Source organism: Acartia tonsa, chromosome 6 (genome assembly GCF_053477335.1).
Source record: "Acartia tonsa isolate MP-2025a chromosome 6, ASM5347733v1, whole genome shotgun sequence".
Lineage (NCBI taxonomy): Eukaryota > Metazoa > Arthropoda > Copepoda > Calanoida > Acartiidae > Acartia > Acartia tonsa.
Window position 1 is genome coordinate 38162149 of NC_137265.1, and position 24856 is coordinate 38187004.

The following is a 24856-nucleotide window of genomic DNA, read 5'->3' on the forward strand; positions in this document are numbered from 1 at the left end:
TCCTAATATATATTTTATCAAACGTGTGCATTAAAACTAAACAAATCTGATAATTATCAACTTACTTTCCTGTTAAATTTGCCTGTATCAAAGTTTCATATCCGTTTGAATTGGATCTTGTGTTGTTGTTTTTTCTTGAAAAGCTAGAACAATAAGGGTTACGCATTTTTGGTTATTATAAGTAATAAATAATTTGAATTTTCGGTTCTTTCTCCCTTATTAAATGAAATGCACCCAAGTTTCTTTATAAACTATAAAATCGCATAATTATAGCAATTCTAACATAAAACGAATTCCTTTCTTTCAACTACTGCCTACGCCCTTTGGAAAACTTTTTATTTAAGTATTTAAAGGAAGTCTTTTTTGGCAAGGATTTTAGTCTTAAAGAAAAAAATAATGGAAAGTTTAAAATTCACAAATTCAATATTTAAAACCCTAATGAGAAACCTTTGGAGATCACTGATTGGAGGTTCAAAAAGCCATAATTTTTTTTCTTTCGGGGGGGTGGGGCGAAGTTGGGAAATAACAGAATACTAAATGAGTTTTTTCTTAATCGCAAATAATTTATATAAAAAGAATTTTTTTTCGATGTTTTTCGATGTTCAAGAACAAAAATTTAAACCAAATTCAAAACTGTTCAAAAACCTTAGATTTATTTTTATTTGTTACAGTCCCCCTCATCACCCATCCCCCACGCTACTGGATGAATGAACTGACCAATAAGTGATGTCCATGTTAGCATTCTAAATTTACGACAATTTTTCCCCTGTCATAATATCCACGTATTTTCTACATCCATTTCTGTTACCAACTAAATTGTTATAATGGTGCTCCTTCAAAGATAAAACTCTAATGAAGAGAGATATCAAAGTAATTACAAGTTCTTATTAATATAAACCTTATATGTATTATACTTGGCAAAATCTCTAAGTTTCTCACGTAACTACCCATGAACCATACAATGGTTTGTTGACATTCATAGTTCTTGTAGTAATTTAGGTTAGGTCAGGTTAAGTAAGATATAAGATAGCCCTACGATTGAAATGTTTTAAACAAAATAAGATGGATGTAGAATATAGATGGATGTTATGACAGGGGAAAAAATGTAAAGGGTGAAGGGAAGGGGGAATTGTTATTTTAGCCCGCATCAAGTTTCACTTTATTTGAAAAAATGAAAATTCTGGTGCATAATCCAAGTAATAATATATCCAATATATTATAATAACATTGTCCACAGTTGAAATGAGAGATTCTTCTTAAGATGCTAAACAAGGCCACAGTAAAAGTGTCTGACTATGACGTCAGAAAAAATTAACAACTAACCAATGAGAGGCCGCTATATATTTTACCATTGTGAATACTGGCTTCTCATTGGTTAATTGTTATTTTTTTCTGACGTCATAGTCAGACACTTTTACTGTGGCCCTAAACAAGAATAAAAATTAAGTAAGAAGCACATATCAATGGCCCAACAGACCCCTTACTATTCTATTAATGTTTGGCATCTGACATAGGTTTACGACGACTATACGTCTTTCATAAAAAGTGGTCAAAACTAACATAATCAAGATGTAATTTTAAAATATTTACATTGACATCAGATTAAGATTGAAATAAAAAGACTGCAACATGAAAGTGAATTATAGAGTTGACTCTAAACAAATAAGTGCACTGGAAAGTTCATTCCAAAATTAGATACAATTGTTATACAACTAACATGTATAATTCAGGGTTTTACAGACGCAAATTATTTGCACGGCTGGATGGCTGGTAAATACAAAAAAAGGAAAAAATGTGAAACAGTAGTTAAATCTGTTCTTACTTTTTTCAATTCGGCAGCTGCTAGTTAGTGTAAAATTATGGATGTTTGCTATTTGAACAATTTAACTAATAAGCTGTTGAATAATTGCTATTTATGTTATTCATTTAAAAAAAAAGATTGTTATTGATTCCTAGTTCAATCCTATATGCCTAACCAATATGTGGTCCTAGCCCTGTAGGGCCTATACCTGAGGTGCCCTATCCCTTAAACCCAGAACCCAATATAACCTAACTTAACCAAACCAAAGGGATTAACAAAAAAACATTGTGTAAATGCACCGAAAACTGTTTTGCGACTGTCGACCCATCGTATAATGCATATAGTTAGATGCTTATGGTTTATAATTCAATTAACTAAATTAAAACAAACATAAATAAGATTTTAAAATTCTCAAATCTAAAATTGTAAAAACAAGATAACATTAATAAATGTTGTTAAGGAAAACTTACCTACTCTAATTGTAATATAGCTGCTATGTTTTGTGGTTGTCCTTGTGCAATTGTTGGCCTGTTTATGCTTGAATAATATAATAAAAGCGTTGTTAATCTCATTTATTGGCAAACAAAAAGTAAATTTAATTGCTTGGGATATTGCAAACTGATTGTCAATTCCCATATTCAATCAATAATGTTGCACCCATAACCCTCCTTGATTTTAGGTGTTTAATTGTTATATTTCGCATTGTATTATAAACAGCTTTCCGCGGATATAAAAATGTACAATTATAAGAATAATACCATTTTTAAAAAATATTTGATACAAGACATAGTTTTTTTTTGTATGGATTAGAACCGATTCTAATCCACCCGATATTAATCGGTTTCGAATGAATACGAGAAAAATTATTAATAGCCCTTGCGAAAAGCTCTAACCCTTATTTGCCCAATCCAAATATAAAGAGAGCTTCAGTCCCCCCCCCCCTCCATAATGTTTCATGCTCTATAACCATTTTTTTTAAATTTCATGTAGACGACTTCTGAAATTGACATAGTATTACTATTTTTAACTGGATGGTTGATTTAAATTTCAGGGTTGGAGAGAGGGATGGTGGGAGTCCAATTCAATACTTTGGGGAATTTTATCATCTGATTTGTTCACACCTATTTATTCTTTTTAATTGGCTATTTCGACATACTTACCACAAAGTAAATAGTCCAAATGTGAATGAATAAAAAACAAGGATGAAAACATCCATAAAATCGAAGCTTTTAACAGTAGGACAAGCGAACATTTACTCTTGTACATTGTCAGAACTGTATAATCAGAATATAAATGTATAACAGTCGAAGCAAAATTATAAATAAATTTGTTGAAAAACTGCTTCAATACAGGATATTGTTTACGGACATACTTCCATGTTTAGTACTTGATTATAGAGAGCATCGCTTATAACATTGTACTTTGTTGTCCTAGAAATCAGTATTTAAAAAATCTGGTTAATCGGATTATTTTATCAGATAAAAATTTGTTGTTAAAAAATTTAGAAACCAACATGCTTGAAATGAACGTTCGGACATTCTGGTTACGATTATAGAGTTGCTATGCTTTCTAAATCGTACCTAACTACTACAGGAATCACCATGCAAAGTTTGAAATCGATAGGATAATTCTAATATGCCTAAATTAACGTAAAAAGCTATCCGTTCCAGACGTAAGGATGGACGGACCAACCCTAATTATAGAAAAGCTTTGTTTTTAAAAACGTTTGATGCCCAGGAGCATAGCTACTTTATATACAACTAGCGGCTCGTGACCCTAGCAAATAGGGGCTCTTTATTTGGAGGGGTTGGGTTGTGGGGCAGAAAATAACCTAAAACAATACCAAGACTAAAAATTGATTAAAACCATCCTAGAACCTATGTGAAGCTTTTCAAACGTTTCATCAGTTATTTAGATCTTAAACTTCAGACAGAAAAACTTTACTAACTTTTATAATATGATGTAGGTTTGTCTGACCGACTATAGGTAATCAATTCCACAATAATATAAGTGTCTTTGCTACTTGTCCAATGTTTTTCATGTTATATTTTGGATCTCATCATGTCATACTTAAGAAATTTAAGTGCAAAATACATATACCTAGTAGTCTGAGAATGTACATGCAAGCTTAAGAAGTACAAGTGTAAATAACTACTAAAATACTGTTTCTTAAAGTTGAAGGAATATTTGTTTTTAAAATTTTTTTGTATTTTGTACATTTTAGTTAATAAGCCTTTTAAAAATACTTATAAAATTCGATAAAAACATGTTTGTACATATAAGTACTGTACAAATGCGGAACACCTTTACTACTAAATATTTTTAAAATTATATTTTTATTTTCTGACGTAAAAAGATTCTTGATATTCCTTTAGAATCAGCAGATTTCTTGGACATATCATTGTGAAAATCATTCAATTTAAAAATCTTTTGTCTTTTTTCTGAATACAAAGACTTTGTTTTCTTTTGTACATGTATGCATGGATCTAAGGGATAAGACAATGGACGATAAATTGATCCACATCTTAAAGGATGATAATATATACAAAATTACCCTTGTTGTAGATTACAATAAGTGGTTGAAACGTTTGTTCACTAAACTAAATGTGCCAACTTATAAGAATTCAATAAAAGTTCTCAAAGTTGTTAAGACAACCAACGAATAAGAAAACGTTATTATAAAACTTTGGGGACTAATGTAATCTACAGTCCGATGTCCCCTCCCTCCCTGACATGTATGTGTTAGTGCCTGCACACTGTTGAAAAACAATTCCTTTGAATTTAAATTTTCTTATAGATTTTTTTTTATTTTAAAAACAGTACATATACGGGGGAAACCTATCAAGGAAGATTTAAACTTTTCTAGAAGAAATGTGCAGCTAAGATTCTTGAACATTTTATGTTTTTCTTTCTTTTAATATTATAGAAATTTAGTTAATAAATTTTAAGATCGAAAAAAACTTTACATTTGAAGGTTGCTAAAAATGTTCACCTTAAAACAATAATTGTTTTGAAGAAAGTAATATGAAAATGGAAAATGAGGTATATTGAACTCTAATCATAGAAAATAGTAAATTGTAATTTAAGTTTCATATTGTTAGAGTATTTTTTTAGAGTGCATCAAGTTGATATCTCTAGTTAGCATCACTTGACCACTAGTAAAATACGTGAAATTCAGGTTAAAAAATTTGACATTTCAATTTTCATACTTAAAATAGAAGAAAGAAAGGCAAGCCAAATAAAAGTGGGGTTGGACTTTTAAACCTCCTCTTTTGCATTTTGAATAAAAAAGATATTAAACTTCACCCCCATAAGGTGAAAGATACAAAAATACAACTGTTCCTCTTTTTCCCCCTCCCCTGAATTTGTCTAAGTTGTTACTTTTACTTAGGCGCCGAAAAATGCAACTGTATCGTAGCTGGTTCTGTGTTTATTTATTTACTGGAATAACAGTAGAAATTATTGATGTTTAAAGGTTAAACTCTACTTAAAAGATGTGCTATGTTAATTTAGACTTTGGGTGTGGTTGAAATTGGTGAATCAAAGGGGGAAGGGGGGGGGGGTGATAGCGCCGGCGCCTATAACCATATATGCAGTGCACCTGTCACCCCTCCCCCCAAAATTGCCCCAAACAAGCGTCAGATTTTGCGCGTTAAAAGTGTCACACACACCTTAAAATACATTATTAGTGCACATGTTTTTAGTACGCAAATCTACAACACTTTGCGTCACGCACACGTACGCACGACAACATGTTGTCCGTGGTTCATGTGCTCAACAGCCCATGATCAAGACCGCTGTTCCAACTTTGCTACGCACATTTACCCTTCCCCTTTCATTGGTCTGCTCTAATATACCCATTTTAATTTGGGTTGACTATAAATTGTTGTTGTAATGTTATGAAGATTATCAGTTCAACTGTTTCAATCAACCAAACTACATCAACATGAAGGTGAATACATTTTTAAGAATGACACATTTGAAATATACTTACAAAATTTACTTATTTATTTTTCAGTGAAGACTTGAAACTTGTTTGAATTAAACTCCTATCTGCTCTTTCATGCAAGATATTTGAATTCCAAAAATTTTGCTTAATATTTCTATTTATCATCTTTTTTTACATAAGTTTTTCATAAAATTTTCTTTGACAACTAATGTAATCTTTGTTTATTCAAGTATTTGAAAATGTAAAAAAGTTTATTTTAAAATAGAGCATTTAATGACCAAAGTTTCACTGACTTTATTTTAACACCTAAAATGCACTACAGGAATTTTCTTTCATCTAAAAATCTTCAATTTCTTCTATATAATAATTAAAAAAATACAATACTTGTTAACTAAAGTATATAATAATTAAAAAAAATACAATACTTGTTAACTAAAGAAATCATTAATTTCAATTAATTTTGGTTTGCTTTAGGTATTCATTCTGCTCGCTCTGGTTGCTGCTGCTTCCGCTGACCTTGCCCCCAGGTATGGATATGCTCCTGCCCCAGCTGCCTACCATGAGCCCAGCTATGATGAGCCTCCAGTGTATGCCTTCAACTATGCTGTAGCTGATGATTACTCTGGAGCCAACTTCCAGGCTGGAGAGAACAGAGATGGTTATGCTACCAGTGGATCCTACTCTGTTGCACTTCCTGATGGCAGAACCCAGACTGTTACCTATAAGGTTGATGATGCTTACAGTGGATATGTTGCTGATGTTACCTATTCTGGAGAGGCCAAGTATGCCCCTGCCCCTGCTCCCTACAAAGCTGCCCCTGCTCCCTACCATGCTGCCCCTGTCTACCATGCTGCCCCTGTCTACCACGCTGCCCCTGTCTACAAGGCTGCTCCAGTTTACAAGACTGTCCCTGTCTACAAATCTGCTTAAGCTAATTTATCTATTTATATATTTATTCAAATAAATATCAAAACTCCTTTAATTAAATTTGTTTTATTATGGTATTTTAAAAAAGGTGCAAAATATTTTTTAACTTCTTCCACCAATCAATTTTCTTGTCATTTGTGTGACTCTTTGGACCTCCAAAACTGTGGTCTACAAAATGTGTGTCTTAGTAAGTTTGTCATTTCTTGGGCAATTTTCATCTGAATTACAATTTTTAAATTTCTGAATATTATGTACCTTAATTTGATTTAACTTCTTAAGTAGTAGAATATATGTTTGTCTGTCTATACATATAGGTAAAAGTTAATTCAGCCGTTTTTTTTAAATACGATATTTATAACAATATTATAAAGAATTAATTATTCCAACATTTTTACTTTCAACAATATTTTAAAAATACAATCCTTATCAAAAATTTGTGAAAAAAAGAGCTTTTAAATGAAAAGGTAATATACTCCAAAAAAATTTACATAAAGATTAGAGCAGAAACATATTTTTAACCCTATTCCGACAGGCCTCAAAATAATCACTATTACAGGGGCGGGAGTTGTAAAACACCCTCCACCCTTCTTTCTTGGAAACTATGCGAGTCACCATTACACACTCAAAAGCAAAATTTTACATTTTTGAAATTCAGGAAAATAAAAATAATTTTCAACGCCATGGCACTGTTATTTATCATTACAAATGGCTAAAACGTTAGAAAACCTAAAAAAAGCAAAAAAGGTGCATAATTAGAATCTTGAATATTTTTCTCTAAGATAGTATGACCCACATTCACCGTTTGAACAAAATTATTCAAAAGTTATAATGCCAGTAACTGATTGCGTTTTTACAATAACAAGGATGACAACATCCATAAAAGCGAAGCAAGGAAATGTTAGGACTAACGGACATTAACACTTGTATAGTGTCAGAACTGAATAATCAGAATATAAATTTATAAGAGTCGAAGCAAAATTGAAAGTAAATTTGTTGTAAAACTGCTTTATACAGGATAATGTTTATGGACATACTTACATTTTTAGGACTTGATTATAGAGTTGCTTTGCTTAAAATATTATACTTTGTTGTTCAAGGAATCAATATACCAAAAATCAGATCAATCGGATAAATAGATCACATAAAAATTTGTTGTTAAAAAAGTAAAAAAATCAACATGTTGAAAATGGACGTACGGACATTAAGGTAATGAATTTAGAGTTGCTAAAATCGAACTTTACTACTAAAGGAATCACAATGCAAAGTTTTAAATCGATAGAACAATTCTAAAAAAGCTAACCGTCGGTGACGGACGTATGGACGGACCGACCCTAATTATAGAAAATTCGCTTTTAAAAACATGCCTTTTCACAGTCAAAATCTCTCAAAAAATTTGGTTTTCTTAATTATTTTGTAGGCATCCTGACTTTATACACAGTCACAAAATAAACTTATAATTTTGCTTCTATCTGAGGTAATTTATTATTGAAATTTCTATCTTGAGTGCAAAAAAACTTTCAAAATCTCATGTACCTAAACTAACATTTTTTTGTTATTAAAACTGAAGGCTTGATTTGGTAACACCTTCAAAGTACAAAGCTATTCTATAATTTGAAATGTCTGTATGTGCATCTGAAACATTTGGGGGAAACCTGTTTTTTTTTTATTTTTAGCTATTTTTACATTTTAACATATTTCCTGATAATTTGGCGCTTTTAGTTATTTTAATTTAAAGTTTAAAGTTTTTATGGAAAATATTAGAAAAATTTCCCATTGTTATGAGAATCTAGTATGTAATTTACTTTGACTGTCAGTCTGTCAGTCAGCATGAAAATAATGTGAAAAAAGGGAAAGGATTTGTAATTTTTTTCTCCATCTTCTTAATTATACCAAATGCTGTATAAATCGCATTGTCTGAGCCTTATATATGATTTACTTGTGTTATGCCACTTATGGGTGTTGTCATCCTTGTTTTTTAGTTCTGACGTTATTCTATAATTTATTTTGTTAGTCTGTTGGTAAAGCTATTAAATAAATATGATTTTCTTGGCTGCTTTTGGTATGTTAGTCTGTTGATGTGAAAAAAAATACTCCTAGAACATAGTTATAAGGTAAATTTTTAGCAGCAAAGTAAGTTGTTAATATTCAGATTAAAAATTTATTTTTGGCTTCTAATTCAAAAGTTTAATGAATTAATATTTTGGGATAATGATTACGTTGATGAATGAATATTTTTCTAAATTGAAGTTCAAAAGAAAATTATTTTTAAAAGATGAAAATGATTTTCTATTATTAGGGTCAGACTGTCTGACCCTCTGCACCTCTATCAGTAAAGGATAGTTCTTATCATAACTTTTGTCACATTGGAAATGTCCTATAAATTTTTATCAGCTGTTTTGTAACAAATTTAAATATGATTTTGCTTGGACTTATACATTTTTATTCTATTAATTTAGTTCTGAAACTTAAGTTCATTTGTCCTACTATTCCAGAACTTTACTGTTATGGATTTGTCTTGTTTTATATAAGAACTTGAGAATTTAAAAAAACACTAAAACAATTAAAGGGTTTTGATATTTATTTGAATAAATATATAAATAGATAAATAAGCTTAAGCAGATTTGTAGACAGGGACAGTCTTGTAAACTGGAGCAGCCTTGTAGACAGGGGCAGCGTGGTAGACAGGGGCAGCATGGTAGACAGGGGCAGCATGGTAGGGAGCAGGGGCAGCTTTGTAGGGAGCAGGGGCAGGGGCATACTTGGCCTCTCCAGAATAGGTAACATCAGCAACATATCCACTGTAAGCATCATCAACCTTATAGGTAACAGTCTGGGTTCTGCCATCAGGAAGTGCAACAGAGTAGGATCCACTGGTAGCATAACCATCTCTGTTCTCTCCAGCCTGGAAGTTGGCTCCAGAGTAATCATCAGCTACAGCATAGTTGAAGGCATACACTGGAGGCTCATCATAGCTGGGCTCATGGTAGGCAGCTGGGGCAGGAGCATATCCATACCTGGGGGCAAGGTCAGCAGAAGCAGCAGCAACCAGAGCAAGCAGAACAAATACCTGTAAAATTAAACATATAAAAAAAGACTGATACAAAAGCATATTTTAGATAATATTAGATTTAATTTAATATAAACAAATTATTGTGCCAAATAAAATCAAAAATGCTTTTTGACTTATTCAGAACCAAATTTGAAAAAAAATTTAATATATTTTGGGTATTAATTATGAACTCTTAAAAAAAATTATTTCATTTAACATTAAAAATTATTCTTTTCAGTAACTTTATGATTAGCTTAAATCATTTAGATTTATCACCTTCATATTGGCTTGTGTGTGAGTTGATTGAAGTCCCAAAATGAACTGATACTCAAATCTGTGTGACACTGTTTTTTATACTAACTCACCGGCGCTGTCGAATGTGTGTAGAAAATTTCTACGCCTATTAGAGACATTCTGTAACTCCTAATAGTAAGCTCATAGTAAAATTAAAGAAGTGGCGTGCACAGGGTTTGCCAGGGGTTTGTATTTTTTGAGGAGGTGCAAAAAGGTGTAGTTAGGCATAATTTCTCTGTTGCTATTGAATATAGATTGCTGTTATTTTTGTAAAGATACTATTTTCTAAACAGGACAGTCTGCTAGTCCATGGTCATGCAACAAAAGATATTTATATATATTATATAAAGGTATCATTTTTAATATCTTCTATTCTTATGTCTTTCTTTCTTTCTTTTCCTCATTTTTAATGACCACTGAACATTTTCTTTTCTATGTCTTGAAAACAATAGATTATTTTCAAAACTGATATGCCCTTTTCAGTATTTTCTATTTTAACTTCCTCCTAATTACTTAATATACATTTTTTTATTCACAAGATAACCCCTAACAGTTGGGCCCCTTTCTGGACCTTTTTCAGTTTAACACCCCCCACCCCCCTCCCTGTTATCTTGGCTCCTAATGGAGCTAATAGAACTAAAAAGTTTGATAATGTATTTTTGACTTTTTGCTTCCTTCATTATTTTAAATATTAACCTTTGTTTTTAGGTCCTCTATTACTTAATATTTTAAATGGCTGTAATTTCCTTTTTTTAGAACCTAAAAGAACTACTTTTTAGAAAATGTTTGTATTTATACAAATCTCAAAACATAAATTTTGGCGGCAGCAGCTGTACTTGGCAGCTGACATCCACAGCAGCTGAGGGTCGTCAGGAAAAATGGCAACAGATTTTTATGAAAATTTTATATGTCATGTAAACATATTATAAAAGCTTAAATAAAAAGTAAATAAGAAGTCAAAACTTGCAGTCACAGTAGCCTTTAAAAGATTTATGGAGTCAGGGAGGATCAGGACCTGGAAGATCATACCTGGAATCTGAAAATGACTTGAGCACCTATATTTGATATGAGGATATAATAATATAGAATAATTTTGTAATTTGGTAGCATTAAATGCTTTGTTTCAGAAAAAAAATACTTTTACTTTTTTCCTGGATGACCCCACCAGGATGGATATAAGAAAGGGTATTTGGCTAAGTAACATGCAACAAATTCTTTAATAGCATGACCTATGTCTTTAAGTACTAACACACTAGTGGCTACATCCATACAAAAAATCAAGGTGTTGGGGGGGGATAGGATTGGCACACTTAACTGACCCTTAAAAATTAAAACTGTGGTCAATCCTACTTTTCACCTTTGTTTAATACGACCAAGCCAGAATTGCTTTTACTTCTATATGAAGTGTGTATTGTATTTGTACTTATATATATCCTTACACAGGCATATGAAATAGGTGTTATATATACTTTTAGAATGAGAAAAGTATTACAAATCCATTCTAAGCAAAATAAAAAGTTTACAAAACAGTAAATAAACTACAATAAAATATTTTATTATATTATACAGGCAACCATCTTAAATCTGTGTTTTAGGAGTAAAAATGGGAAGGGGATAAATAGGGGGTGAAATAAGTGTTGCCTGTATAATAAAATATGTTAGGCCATTTAAAAATTTTTTTTTACTTTTTTTCAATTTTGCTTACAGAGGATTCATAATATTTTTCTGATTCCAAAGGTATATATGAACCCATATTTTTATGCCTGTGTTAAGATATATTTATGTTCAAAGTTTTGATTAAACCGAGGTTTTAAAAAATTGATTTTTTCAATAATAAAATTCAAATAGTAAGGTATCAAATTAAAGATATTACTATTTTTGTTCCTAATGGCAATTTTCTTCTTTTTTTTGTTGCATTTTAGTATCTTAAAACTGACTTAATTTTATAAAAAAAAACTTTAAAAAAGAGGTGTACAAAAAAACCGATTGCATATTTAAATTCTATGGAAAATTTTACACCTACTACTTACTAAAATCACCAACTAGCTATAAAAATAAAAGTTAAGACACCTTCTTTCCAAAAAATATTTAGGGTTTTCTATTCTATACTTTATCTTCTTTGGTAGAATCCAATCGGTTCAGTGGTTAACAAGATCTTAAGGGATGGACAGACAGACGGACAGATGGACGGACAGACATAAAGCTACTTTGTATTATAGATTGTTTATTACAGAATACTTTCCAGACTAGTATTGTTGATCTTGCATGTTTTATTATGCGCTTTAGACAGTTGATACCACCGGTGGGTTAGTATTTAAACCAGTGTCACACAGATGAGTGTATCAGTTCATTTTTGGGCTTCAATCAACACACACTCAAACCAATATGAAGGTGATTTTTTAGCAGTTTAAAAATAAAACACATTAATGATTTTTTTACATCATAAATTTTAGAAGAAAAAAATTTAGAAATATTTAAAATCATAATCTTTTAATTCTTACAGGTATTTGTTCTGCTTGCTCTGGTTGCTGCTGCTTCCGCTGACCTTGCCCCCAGGTATGGATATGCTCCTGCCCCAGCTGCCTACCATGAGCCCAGCTATGATGAGCCTCCAGTGTATGCCTTCAACTATGCTGTAGCTGATGATTACTCTAGAGCCAACTTCCAGGCTGGAGAGAACAGAGATGGTTATGCTACCAGTGGATCCTACTCTGTTGCACTTCCTGATGGCAGAACCCAGACTGTTACCTATAAGGTTGATGATGCTTACAGTGGATATGTTGCTGATGTTACTTATTCTGGAGAGGCCAAGTATGCCCCTGCCCCTGCTCCCTACAAAGCTGCCCCTGCTCCCTACCATGCTGCCCCTGTCTACCACGCTGCCCCTGTCTACAAGGCTGCCCCTGTCTACAAGGCTGCTCCAGTTTACAAGACTGTCCCTGTCTACAAATCTGCTTAATCTAATTCATCTATTTATATATTTATTCAAATAAATATCAAAACCCTTTAAATTTTATTTTTAACAAATCTTATAGAAGCTTTTCTATTATTATTGTTTTCTGTACCACTGTAATGGATAGCTAATGTAGTAAATTAAGGACTGTTAAAATTTTCTTACAGATTTTAAATATTTCCTGAGCCAGTTACAATTTAGAAAAGCATAATAACTCTTTAATCATTACAAGAAAAGTCCATACATTCATTTATTATTTAAGATTTGGTGAATTTAACTTTTTGGAAACCATTTTTTTGTATAGATAATTATCCTATTTGTCTGATTTTTGGAATTAAGATTCCTAGGACAACAAGGTACAATATTATTAGGAAAGCATCTTTATAATTAAGTCCATGATAATGTTAGTATGCCCTTTCCCAGAATCCTGTTTAAACAAATCTATGTACAATTTTGTTTAGAATTGTAATAATAACTGCTTATTAGGTTCTGACACATTACAACTGAGTATGTTTGTTTGTACTTCTGAGTTCAGACCTTAACTTTTATGGATGTAGTCATCCTTTTTTTTTGCTATTGTTTACTACATGAGTAAACCTGATAAATCAGTCAAAATTTTGGAGTCTTAATAAAAATATTCTTAAAGAGTTGCTTTTTATCAAAAGCGTAGTCCTTAGGTTTATTAATAATGTATTACTCTTGTATTGTTGTCTTTGTAAATTTATTTTACATTTTAACATTTTAAATTACACAAATACACAATTTGATCCAAACAATCTGCCGCCACATCAGCTATCCAAAATTCAAGTAAATTCTGGTAAATTTTTAGGTACATAAAAATACTACATCACTAAAGAACCTGATAATAACCTTACCAATTCCAATTTTTACCCTATAATGTAAATTGACAGGAATACCTGGTGCAAAATAAATTTTATAACCAATTGCTTTGGAAGGGATGGCTCATTTTAAACTTAAATTAAACTGTTTTAAAAGTACTTTTAAAAGGAGTATTTTTCAGGCACTTTTAAACTTTACAGTTAAAAATTAGAAAATAATCCCACAATTAAAAAAAATATATTTTTAAAGCACATCAAGTCTATTTGTATTTCTATTTTAATGATTTTCATTTTTTGGTAAATTTATTGTTATTCTTCACAGGCAGTTACGTACCTAGAAACCTCTAGCAGTGCTTTAAAAAAATTTTCTATTCCAGTAGAGGCCATACACTGATTCTGTTACTTTTATATAAGGACTATTGGCTACGCCCCTAGAGGCCTCTAGGGACACGTATAATTGTTTCTTTTCAATCTATTTTAAAATCAGCTATATACCAAAAATATTTTTTTTGCCACTAAATGGTATTAGTCATGTTTTTAGCTAATTTCAAAAATAGCTGCGGGCGGCATTTTTATCATTTTGATATTTTTGTTGATTTCTCTGGGGTGGGTGGTGGTACACTCCCCCAAAATAGTTATAAACCTTCCCAGGACCCGAAATGAGAAGCTTTCCTGTTAAGAAGAACCCAATCAGTTCAGCGGTTAGCGAGATCCTTCGGTACAAACAGACAAACAAACAGACAAACAAATAGACAAACAAACATCCTGTTACTTTATTATAAGTATTAGGTATAATACAATAATAGCATTTTTGGAAAAAAATGGTTTGCATATATATATAATTGTCTCTAAAGGTATTTTTTACAGGACTACTCAAGATGTCCTAGCTTCTTTATTGTATTGCATAATACATTTTTGGTAGTGAAGCTAATTCACAATGTCCGTCCGGCCGTCTGTCAGAGACAAAGTGGAGGAAACGTGATTTTCAGATAGACAGCTGAAATTTATAATGAAGATTCCTTGACATATGCCCATCTAATCTATACATTGTTTTGTCCATCTGTCTGTTATTTGGGGTGCTAGATCTATTCCTAGATTTTCAAGTTTTTGCAATCTTCTTAACTCCTTTTCAAGATAGAAGGCTGAAATTTTCAGGGGTTAATTAGTTTAACATTCTGCACATTTTCAGGAAGTTTTACTAAGATTTGTCTATTTATTGGGGTGCTGGATTGATTCTTAGATTTTTGGGTTTTCGTGATTTTTTCTATTCCTATTCAGGATTGACAACTGAAATTAATAGGGGTTGAATTGAATATGCTCATGTTCTACATAATTCCATCAAGTTTCATTACAATTTGTCTAATAATTGCCAAGATAAAAAAATTTCAAAGATCAAGTAAACTTTTTTCTTGTGCTTTTTGTTGAAAACTTGCAAAGTTATGCTAACTTTAATAAAGACAAACAAAATAATACTTGAGAATACTTTAATACTCCAATTAGATCTAGAAATTATTTTCTTTTTCTTTAGCTGAAAAATATTAAAATCCAATGGAAATGAATTAAGTGTCAAACTAAAAAAAAGACACACAGACAAACTATTTTGAAACCACTGTTTTGGAAGTCCAAAGAGTCATACAAATGACGAGAAAGCTTTAAAAATTTAATTGGTGAATTTTGACCTTGTTTCCAAAAAAAGCATAATAAAACAAAATCAATTTAAAGGGTTTTGATATTTATTTGAATAAATATATAAATAGATAAATTAGCTTAAGCAGATTTGTAGACAGGGACAGTCTTGTAAACTGGAGCAGCCTTGTAGACAGGGGCAGCGTGGTAGACAGGGGCAGCATGGTAGACAGGGGCAGCATGGTAGGGAGCAGGGGCATACTTGGCCTCTCCAGAATAGGTAACATCAGCAACATATCCACTGTAAGCATCATCAACCTTGTAGGTAACAGTCTGGGTTCTGCCATCAGGAAGTGCAACAGAGTAGGATCCACTGGTAGCATAACCATCTCTGTTCTCTCCAGCCTGGAAGTTGGCTCCAGAATAATCATCAGCTACAGCATAGTTGAAGGCATACACTGGAGGCTCATCATAGCTGGGCTCAGGAGCATATCCATACCTGGGGGCAAGGTCAGCGGAAGCAGCAGCAACCAGAGCAAGAAGAACGAATACCTGAAAAATTTTAAAACATTAAAGCAATGATTTTTTAAAATTAGTTGTTAATAAATCATTGAAAGTGTGATTTCTCATTGACTTTTTAAATAGCTTATAAATATATATTTACCTTCATATTGGTTTGTGTGTGAGTTGATTGAAGTCCCAAAATGAACTGATACACTCTTCTGTGAGACACTGGTTTAAATACTAACTCACCCGTGTTGTTCAAGGTGTGTAGAAAATTTCTATGCGCCTTGGAGACAACACTAAATAGTGTGTTCATATAAGGAGACAATTTTGACACGCAAAGTGTGTTATTTAAAGCTAAGAAACACTTACACTGATTGTTTGCATTACACATCTAATGCTATCCTATAATATAAAGTAGTAAGGTATTTTTCCCTGTATCTTATGATATATATAACTACTGAACCTATTGATTTCTTCATTTAAGGAAAATTTCATGTATTTACGGTTTTAGGCTTGTCTATAACACAAAGTAACTTGATGTCTATCTGTCTGTCAGTCTGTCCGTCCCTTAAGATCTTGGTAACCACTGAACCAATCGGATTCTATTCTTCAATGAATATACCTACTGGTCCTGTAATGGTTTTAGGCTATTTTCTTGGGGGGGGGGGGGTGAGACACCCCAACCCCCACAAAAGTTAAAAATCAATCCAATTTTTAAAAGTATTTGAAATTAGTGGAGGCAGCTCCAGTAATAAATAATTTTTTTTTTTTTAATTGGCTCTTGGGCCCTAAAGGCTAGAGGCGAAGCTGCTAGTTTAAATATATGCTATTACAGTATTAACTAATTTCCTTTTCATTTTTATTTGAAAACTTTATCTCAGGTAGCTGACATAAATTGAGGAAAGTTAGAGGTGTTAATTATCATGATCAACAATTATCTTATCTCTATTTCCTTGTCTTTTTAAAATTCTATATCCCTTTCATTAATGAGAAAAGTCCATTATTTTTTTGGGTGTAATTAGTTTTCCCCTTTCTGTTTCTGTCAGTCCGTCATTCATTCCATAACGCCATTGGGGAAATGTGATTTTTTCAGCGGCTAAAACATTTTTTTTGCAAGTTCCCTGTTTGATAACAAATTTCCGCCTATAAGTGAGTCAAAGCCAAATTTCACTTCCTTCCCCCTTTTATTTAACAACCTTTGTTTTAAGGTCCTTTTTTACTTAAAATTTTAAAACAGCTGTGATTTTCATATTTTTGAAGCTAGAACAAATGTTTTAAAGAAAATGCTTATCTTTACATAAATTTTATATTAGAAATCACAAAAATTTATTTAGGCAACAGCAGCTGTACTTGGCAGCTGCCAGCTGCCGCAGCTATCGGTCTGCAGTAAAACTGCAGCGGATTTTCATAAAATTTTAATATGTCATGTAGACATGTAAGAAAAGCATAAGTTTAAAATTTGAAGTCTCTAAGCCAAATAAAGTCACAGGAGCCTTTTAAAGATTTCTTGAGACCTGGAGGATCACGTCCTGCAGGTTCATACCTGGAACCTGAAATTGACTTGGACACCTGTATTTCATATGAGGATGTACTACTAGAGGATATTTTAGTATGTTGGAAGAAAAAATTGCTTTGTTTAAGTCAACAACATATTTTTACTCTTTACCTAGATAACCCTGCCAGGTTTGCTGGCATCATGTGACCGCCAGGGTGGAGATATTAAAAAAATTCCAACTCTCAGTTATGTTTCATAATCATATTTAAAAAGTCACTCAGTTATGGTCATCTATCTTTCACACACAGAAAATGAGATGGAAAAAACCGGAGGGGGGGGGGGACACTCCATGCCCCCTCACCCTACTGCCCTATCCCCTCTCCCGACTGTTAAGGGTTTAGGATCATGTCATCCTTGTTTCTTTTACTTTTTAATGTAAAAGTCTGATTTGTTTATTAACATGTTATAAGTTAATGCCTATCTACTATTTAAACCAATTTGCTAGTCTCTCTGTCTGAATGATTCTGGAATACATAATTTAATTTATAATATATATATTTGTTTTCTCTGAATTGTTACCAATGATCATTTTGTGTAAAAATTTATAATACCATTGAACATTAACTCTATGCTCATTATGTCCATATGTCTGTCTGATATGCATGTTCAATTCTGTTAAAGGAAGCCTGCAAGAAATACATTGATCTAAATGCTGAAAAACTGCCACAAGTAGAGCCAATACCCTAAATTTAAAGCCTTCAGCATTAATAACAAAAAAGTTGTAGGCATTTTAAAATGACATTTTTTGCGCAAGGAAAATGTTGAAAGATTTTAATTGCTCATGTTAAAAATTTTGAAATTAAACTACGTAGCCTAGAAACAAAATTACAAGCTTATTTTTATCAGAAATTTAGGTTGCCAGTAACTAATCATATTTTTACAATAAAAATAGCCATTTTTATAGTCAAAATCATTAAAAATTAAGTTTAACTTGCTTAACTCGAGTTGTACCAAGAGTACTGTAGTATTTCCACCAATCAGCATGATGAATCAGCTCAACAAACCAATTACAGCTGAGCCTGTATTAGTTTTATTTGTTTCCGCTGTGATTTTACAATTTCAAACGCAAATTAAACCAAATTTTTTTTAAGATTTTGACTATGAAATGTGGTGTTTTTATTGAAAAAATGTAATCAGTTATTGGCAACCTAAGTTTCTAACAAAGATAAGGTTATAATTTTCAGTCTAGGTGACGTAATTTAATATTGTAATTTATATTATGAGCAATCAAAATCTTTCAAAATTTTTATTGTAAATAAATTGTCATTTTAAAATGCCTAGAACTTTTTTGTTAGTGAAGCTAAAGGCTTAAAATTTGGTGTATTGGGTCTACTTGTGGCAGTCTTTCAGCAGTTAAAGCATTGTATTTCTTGCAGGCTTCCTTTAATAAAATATATTTTTCTGTTTCAACTGTAAACAAATCAAACATTTTTTGCAAAGAATTCCTTTGTCAATGAGAATTTACTCTTTACCTCATTTTCCTTTTGATTTGCTATTTTTCTTACTTACATTTTAATAAGTTTTGCTACACATTGATCTTGGATGTGAAACATAATGTCTCTGATGTGCGTAGAAATTTTCTATACACATTACACAGCGCTGGTGAGTTAGTATATAAACCATTGTCATGCAAATATGAGTATCAGTTCATTTTGGGACTTTAATCAACACACACTCAAACCAATATGAAGGTGATTCAAAATCATTTATTTAACTTTACAAAAAGTATTTTTTTTTATTTGTGTAATAAATAAATAACTTTTTTAAATCACTGAAAAATATTTTCTATTCATTTTGCATTATAATTACAGGTATTTGTTCTGATTGCTCTGGTTGCTGCTGCTTCTGCTGACCTTGCCCCCAGGTATGGATATGCTCCTGCCCCAGCTGCCTACCATGAGCCCAGCTATGATGAGCCTCCAGTGTATGCCTTCAACTATGCTGTAGCTGATGATTACTCTGGAGCCAACTTCCAGGCTGGAGAGAACAGAGATGATTATGCTACCAGTGGATCCTACTCTGTTGCACTTCCTGATGGCAGAACCCAGACTGTTACCTATAAGGTTGATGATGCTTACAGTGGATATGTTGCTGATGTTACCTATTCTGGAGAGGCCAAGTATGCCCCTGCCCCTGCTCCCTACCATGCTGCCCCTGTCTACCATGCTGCCCCTGTCTACCACGCTGCCCCTGTCTACAAGGCTGCTCCGGTTTACAAGACTGTCCCTGTCTACAAATCTGCTTAAGCTAATTTATCTATTTATATATTTATTCAAATAAATATCAAAACCCTAAATTAATTTAAAAAAAAAAAAATCTTATTGAAGCTTTTCTGTAATAAGGGTCTTCTGTTACTCTTTTCATTAATTCATACATGTCATGATATGATTTTCTTATTATTTTCAAACTTGCAAAATTATTCCTGTAACAGTTAGATACATTTAAAAGCATAGTAACTCTATAATCATTACCAGAAAGTCCATACATTACAACATATTGATTATTAACTTTTTGGACGCCATTTTTTATGATATTAATGTCTTATTTTTGGAATAATGATTCCTAGGACAACAATATAATAAGCAAAGCATCTCTATAATCAAGTAAAAAAAAGTTAGCATGTCTTGTAAAGAATCCTGTATTTTAAATCAATTTTGTTTAGAATACACAAGGGAAATTTACCCACAACCCACTCCCCCCCTACTCTTGGTACTCACTTTCCTATAGTTATAGAACAAATTAAGTTTTATGCCAACATTACAAAGCTCATTATACAAATTTTCAGCAATTTTAAATGGAATTGATTCCTAAATCACAGCATTTGAGAATTTAAAAAAAATATTCTGCTGATGATAAGTAATATGGTTTGTTTTACAACGGTCTGAGTTAACAAAAAGAGATCATTAAAGAGGTGTTTTTCTATCAAAAGGGTATTCATTAGATGTATCCATAATGTTTTGCTCTTAATGTTAATTTAGGCATGATAAAATTTTATTGCTTAGGTACAGGCTGAGACCACAGAAATTGTATTAGTTTGGTAGGATTGTTATATCTCTAAATTTGACTTACAACTTGTTTCAAATAACATTCACCCACAAAGCCAAAGCGGAAATATTAGAACAAAAAACTATGAAATCCCTCAAAATTTAGCTGTCTTCAGCTTTTGATTATGAGCTGAGAAAATCATGTTTGCCCCAAAAGGCTTGGACATGTGGACAGACAGACATTAAAAATTTTAGAGTAGCTTCGCTGATAATAATAGAATAATCTATATTTGAATATTGCATACTCCATTTGTGTCAATTTAACCTTCCATAAAACAAGCACTAAAGTTATAGATGGACATTTGGCCAATATATATATAGAGCAGTGTCATATAAAAATAAACATTAAACTGGATAAAATAAATCATGAAACCATTAAAAAATATTTAATAAGGGGAAAATCTAGGAATTAATCAATCACCCCAACCAATGGTGGAACTATGTAGAATGAGAACTTATACAATCCTTAAAAAAATCAGCCATCTATCTTGAATATGAGTAAAGAAAATCACAAAAACCTTAATATCTAGGAATCGATCTAGCTCCACAATTAATAGACAAACTTTGTAAAAATATGTAGAATGTATAGCCTAGTTCACGAAAGACATAGGTCGACCTCTGGAAATTTTAGGTCAACTTAAATAAGCTTTAGGTTGACCGATTTTATAAAGCCATTTGTTAGTTGTACTTGTTTAGGTTGACCTACAGAATGAATCGGTTGCCCTCTAAAAGTTGTTTGTGAACTGGGCATAAACTTATTTAATTCCTGAAAATTTCTGCCATATATATTAATTAGGAAACGAGAAAATCACAAAAATTAAGAATCTATGCATTCCAACTAATAAGCAAATCTCAATAAAAACTGATGGGAAAATGTAGAATGTAAACTTATTCAACCTCATAAAACTTGTCTATCTATGGATAGGAGCTGAGAAAATCACATTTCCTCCATAGCATTGCTGACTGACTGGCTGACAGACAAGGTGAATTATAGAGTGACTTTGTTATTAATATAGTTGTAAAAATGACCTTAGTTGTTGACAAAAAATCTGATGTAATATACACAAAATTTCATAAAACAATTAGAATTTTTAGTAGTGATGCTACTCTATAATTCACTTTGTCTGGCCGTCCATCAGTCCATAACACTATGGGGGATTTTCAGAGATTAATAAATTTTACATTCTACAAGTTTTATTAAGATTTGTCTATTAATTGTGGTGCTAGATTGATTCCTAGATTTTTAGGTTTTCCTGATTTTCTCTATTCCTTTTCAGGATTGACAGCTGAAATTATGATGGAATGAATATGCTCATATTCTACATATTTCCATCAAGTTTCATTAAGATTTGTCTATTAATTGCAGTGATAGATTGTTTCCTAGCTTTTTTAAGTTTTTGTGATTTTAAAGGTTGAATGATTTTAATGGCTATGTGATATCTCTTTTTTATCAAGTTTAATGTTTATTGTATCACATTGCTCTATAGTACATTTTTTTCCAATATCCATTCATAATTTTTGAGCTTCACTACTTATGGATGTTGTCATCCTTGTTTTCATGTACTTTTAGTTAAAAACTCATAAAGTTTTGCAAATTTGTATAAAACCAGAGAAACATACATCCTAATACTTTGGCAGGTAAACATCCAATTACTTAAGAGAACGTTTAGAAATTATTTTATAATGCTTTTAGTCAAAAACAATTGAAAATCAGCCCAAGAAAGGCCAAACTAAAAAAAACACACAGACAAACTTTAAAAAAGGTATAATAAAACAAAATAAATTTAAAGGGTTTTGATATTTATTTTTATAAATATATAAATAGATAAATTAGCTTAAGCAGATTTGTAGACAGGGACAGTCTTGTAAACTGGAGCAGCCTTGTAGACAGGGGCAGCGTGGTAGACAGGGGCAGCATGGTAGACAGGGGCAGCATGGTAGGGAGCAGGGGCAGCTTTGTAGGGAGCAGGGGCAGGGGCATACTTGGCCTCTCCAGAATAGGTAACATCAGCAACATATCCACTGTAAGCATCATCAACCTTATAGGTAACAGTCTGGGTTCTGCCATCAGGAAGTGCAACAGAGTAGGATCCACTGGTAGCATAACCATCTCTGTTCTCTCCAGCCTGGAAGTTGGCTCCAGAGTAATCATCAGCTACAGCATAGTTGAAGGCATACACTGGAGGCTCATCATAGCTGGGCTCATGGTAGGCAGCTGGGGCAGGAGCATATCCATACCTGGGGGCAAGGTCAGCGGAAGCAGCAGCAACCAGAGCAAGCAGAACGAATACCTGTCAAAATTAAAACATTTATTAGATACAATATACATAGCAGATTGGATTTATTATGGAAAAACGGCTGTAAACATTAGTTTAATATCTTTATCACTGTAAACTGAAAATTATTTGTTTAAATTTTGTAATTATGAAATATTTCCTCACCTTCATTTTGGTTTGTGTTGTTTATTGAACGAATCCAAATGAACTGATAACCTTACTAGAATGACACTGCCTTATATACCAAGATGCCGGCTGTACTATGTACGCAGAAAGTGCGTAACAAGCCAAAACCACCGACGCATTTTGGGCGTCAGTTTCAAGATTTTCCCCGTGTCTCTCCTTTTCATCAATTCATTCCCTCCCCCCTCCCCCTCTCTCTCTTGGAGAAATGAAAGGAGTACCATGCAGTTTCAATGGACAGGGGAGGATCAGATAAAAGATTTTCTGAATTAGATTAAACTAATGGATATAGAATACACGTGGATATTATGACATTGGAAAAATTGTCGTCAATTTAGGTTGCTAACATGGAACTCATTAATTGATCAGTTAGTAATCCATTAGGAGGGGATATAATTGGGTAAAGTAAGTGGAATGGTGTATCTTTAATGTAGCCCGCGCTGCGAGTTTCATTGTATTAGATAACATGAAAATCTGGTGTAACATCCAAGTAATAATATATCCATTATTAAACATCATAGGCGCGTCGTGTCACCCACGAAGCGTCACATGAGAAAGTCAATGTAAAACTTGATATTCACAAAGAAGTATTTATTATGTCAAATTAGAATTTTTAAAATAATATATTATTTTTAAGGGTGGGGGTATAAAAGAAAAATCAGTTAAGTAAGAAAATAAATGTAGATTAATTATTTTTTTACTTTTTGGTTCTAAAATATAATATTCTTTCTAAAGAATTTACAGATTATCATCTTTAAATACTTTGCTTCTCAATAACTTTTATGAAATCAAAGTTTATCAAATCAACAAAAAATAGAGGCAAAACTTTTAATAAGGAAAATAGAATTTACTTCCAAGTAGAAGATTTTTAAAAGCGAAGCTTTTCTATAATTAGGGTCGGTCCGTCCGTCCGTCCGTACGTCCGTCCGTCCGAGATAGATAGCTTTTATTCGTTAATTTAGGCATGTTAGAATTGTCCTATCGATTTCAAACTTTGCATGATAATTCCTGCAGTAGTTGGGTACGATTTAGAAAGCGTAGCAACTCTATAATCATTACCAGAATGTCCGTACGTCCATTTTAAACATGTTGATTTTTCTACTTTTTTAACAACAAATTTTCAAGTGTTTTAATTATCCGTTTGATCTGATTTTTGGTATATTGATTCCTGGGACAACAAAGAACAATATTATAAGCGAAGCAACTCTATAATCAAGTCCAAAAATGTAAGTATGTCCATAAACATTATCCTGTTTTTAAGCAGTTTTTCAACAAATTTACCTACAATTTTGATTCGACATTTATACATTTATGTTTCGATTTTTGAGTTCAGATACTATACAAGTGTTAATGTTCGTTTGTCCTACTGTTTCAGTGCTTCGCTTTTATGGATGTTGTCATCCTTGTTATAGTGCAAATTACTGGCCTACCATTGGTCAATTATAATGTATACTGGCCTACTATTGGGAATTTAGTCTGTTTATTACAGAGATGCTTTGCTTATTACCTTATGCTTACATGGTGTCTAATCGTCCAAGGAATCACTACCTAAATAATAATGGTAATCGGGCAACTATATCACATCAAAATTGTATGTCAAAAGCAACAACGCTTAAATTTAGTTTTTGGTGAAATGATAATTAAATTGTACCTTTTTGTTACATGCCAAGTTAGAAATTAATAGGACAATTCTAACATGCTTAATCAAATATATTCATTATGGACGGACCGACCATAAAAATAAAAAGTTTGCTTTATAAAAATACAGTTTTTTTAAATTTAACTTCATAAAGATTTAATAAAACTGTATGTGTCCAGGGGGTTAGGGATGGAACACTGAAATCTAAATTTTG

General features: G+C 32.1%; 5 protein-coding genes across 7 annotated transcripts; 3 read left to right on the forward strand and 2 right to left on the reverse strand.

Moving 5' to 3' along the window:
- Positions 1-5508: 5508 nt before the first annotated feature.
- Positions 5509-6732, forward strand: LOC145322585 (uncharacterized). Its single transcript, XM_080164723.1, has 2 exons — positions 5509-5753; positions 6225-6732. Exons 1-2 carry the CDS (start codon positions 5748-5750, stop codon positions 6678-6680), a joined length of 462 nt encoding a protein of 153 aa, XP_080020849.1. The 5' UTR covers positions 5509-5747; the 3' UTR covers positions 6681-6732.
- A 2505-nt stretch (positions 6733-9237) lies between these two features.
- LOC145322587 (cuticle protein 19-like) lies at positions 9238-16155 on the reverse strand. Of its 3 annotated transcripts, none has more exons than XM_080164725.1 (2): positions 16103-16155; positions 9238-9744 (listed from the first exon to the last, which is right to left on the reverse strand). In XM_080164725.1, the coding sequence occupies exons 1-2, from the start codon at positions 16106-16108 to the stop codon at positions 9289-9291; spliced, it is 462 nt and encodes a 153-aa protein (XP_080020851.1). In that variant the 5' UTR covers positions 16109-16155; the 3' UTR covers positions 9238-9288. The 3 variants fall into 3 exon arrangements, with proteins under 3 accessions (XP_080020851.1, XP_080020852.1, XP_080020853.1); XM_080164726.1 differs by lacking the exon at positions 16103-16155 and adding an exon at positions 10003-10046; XM_080164727.1 differs by lacking the exon at positions 9238-9744 and adding an exon at positions 15528-15990 and having other exon boundaries at positions 16103-16146.
- On the forward strand, positions 12366-13031 carry LOC145322586 (uncharacterized). The gene is made up of 2 exons (XM_080164724.1): positions 12366-12411; positions 12524-13031. The coding sequence occupies exons 1-2, from the start codon at positions 12406-12408 to the stop codon at positions 12977-12979; spliced, it is 462 nt and encodes a 153-aa protein (XP_080020850.1). The 5' UTR covers positions 12366-12405; the 3' UTR covers positions 12980-13031.
- A 2988-nt stretch (positions 16156-19143) lies between the features above and the next one.
- Positions 19144-19816, forward strand: LOC145322589 (cuticle protein 19-like). Its single transcript, XM_080164728.1, has 2 exons — positions 19144-19191; positions 19312-19816. The coding sequence occupies exons 1-2, from the start codon at positions 19186-19188 to the stop codon at positions 19744-19746; spliced, it is 441 nt and encodes a 146-aa protein (XP_080020854.1). The 5' UTR covers positions 19144-19185; the 3' UTR covers positions 19747-19816.
- Positions 19817-22327: 2511 nt separating this feature from the next.
- Positions 22328-23058, reverse strand: LOC145322590 (uncharacterized). The gene is made up of 2 exons (XM_080164729.1): positions 22986-23058; positions 22328-22835 (listed from the first exon to the last, which is right to left on the reverse strand). Exons 1-2 carry the CDS (start codon positions 22989-22991, stop codon positions 22380-22382), a joined length of 462 nt encoding a protein of 153 aa, XP_080020855.1. The 5' UTR covers positions 22992-23058; the 3' UTR covers positions 22328-22379.
- Between the last annotated feature and the right edge of the window lie 1798 nt (positions 23059-24856).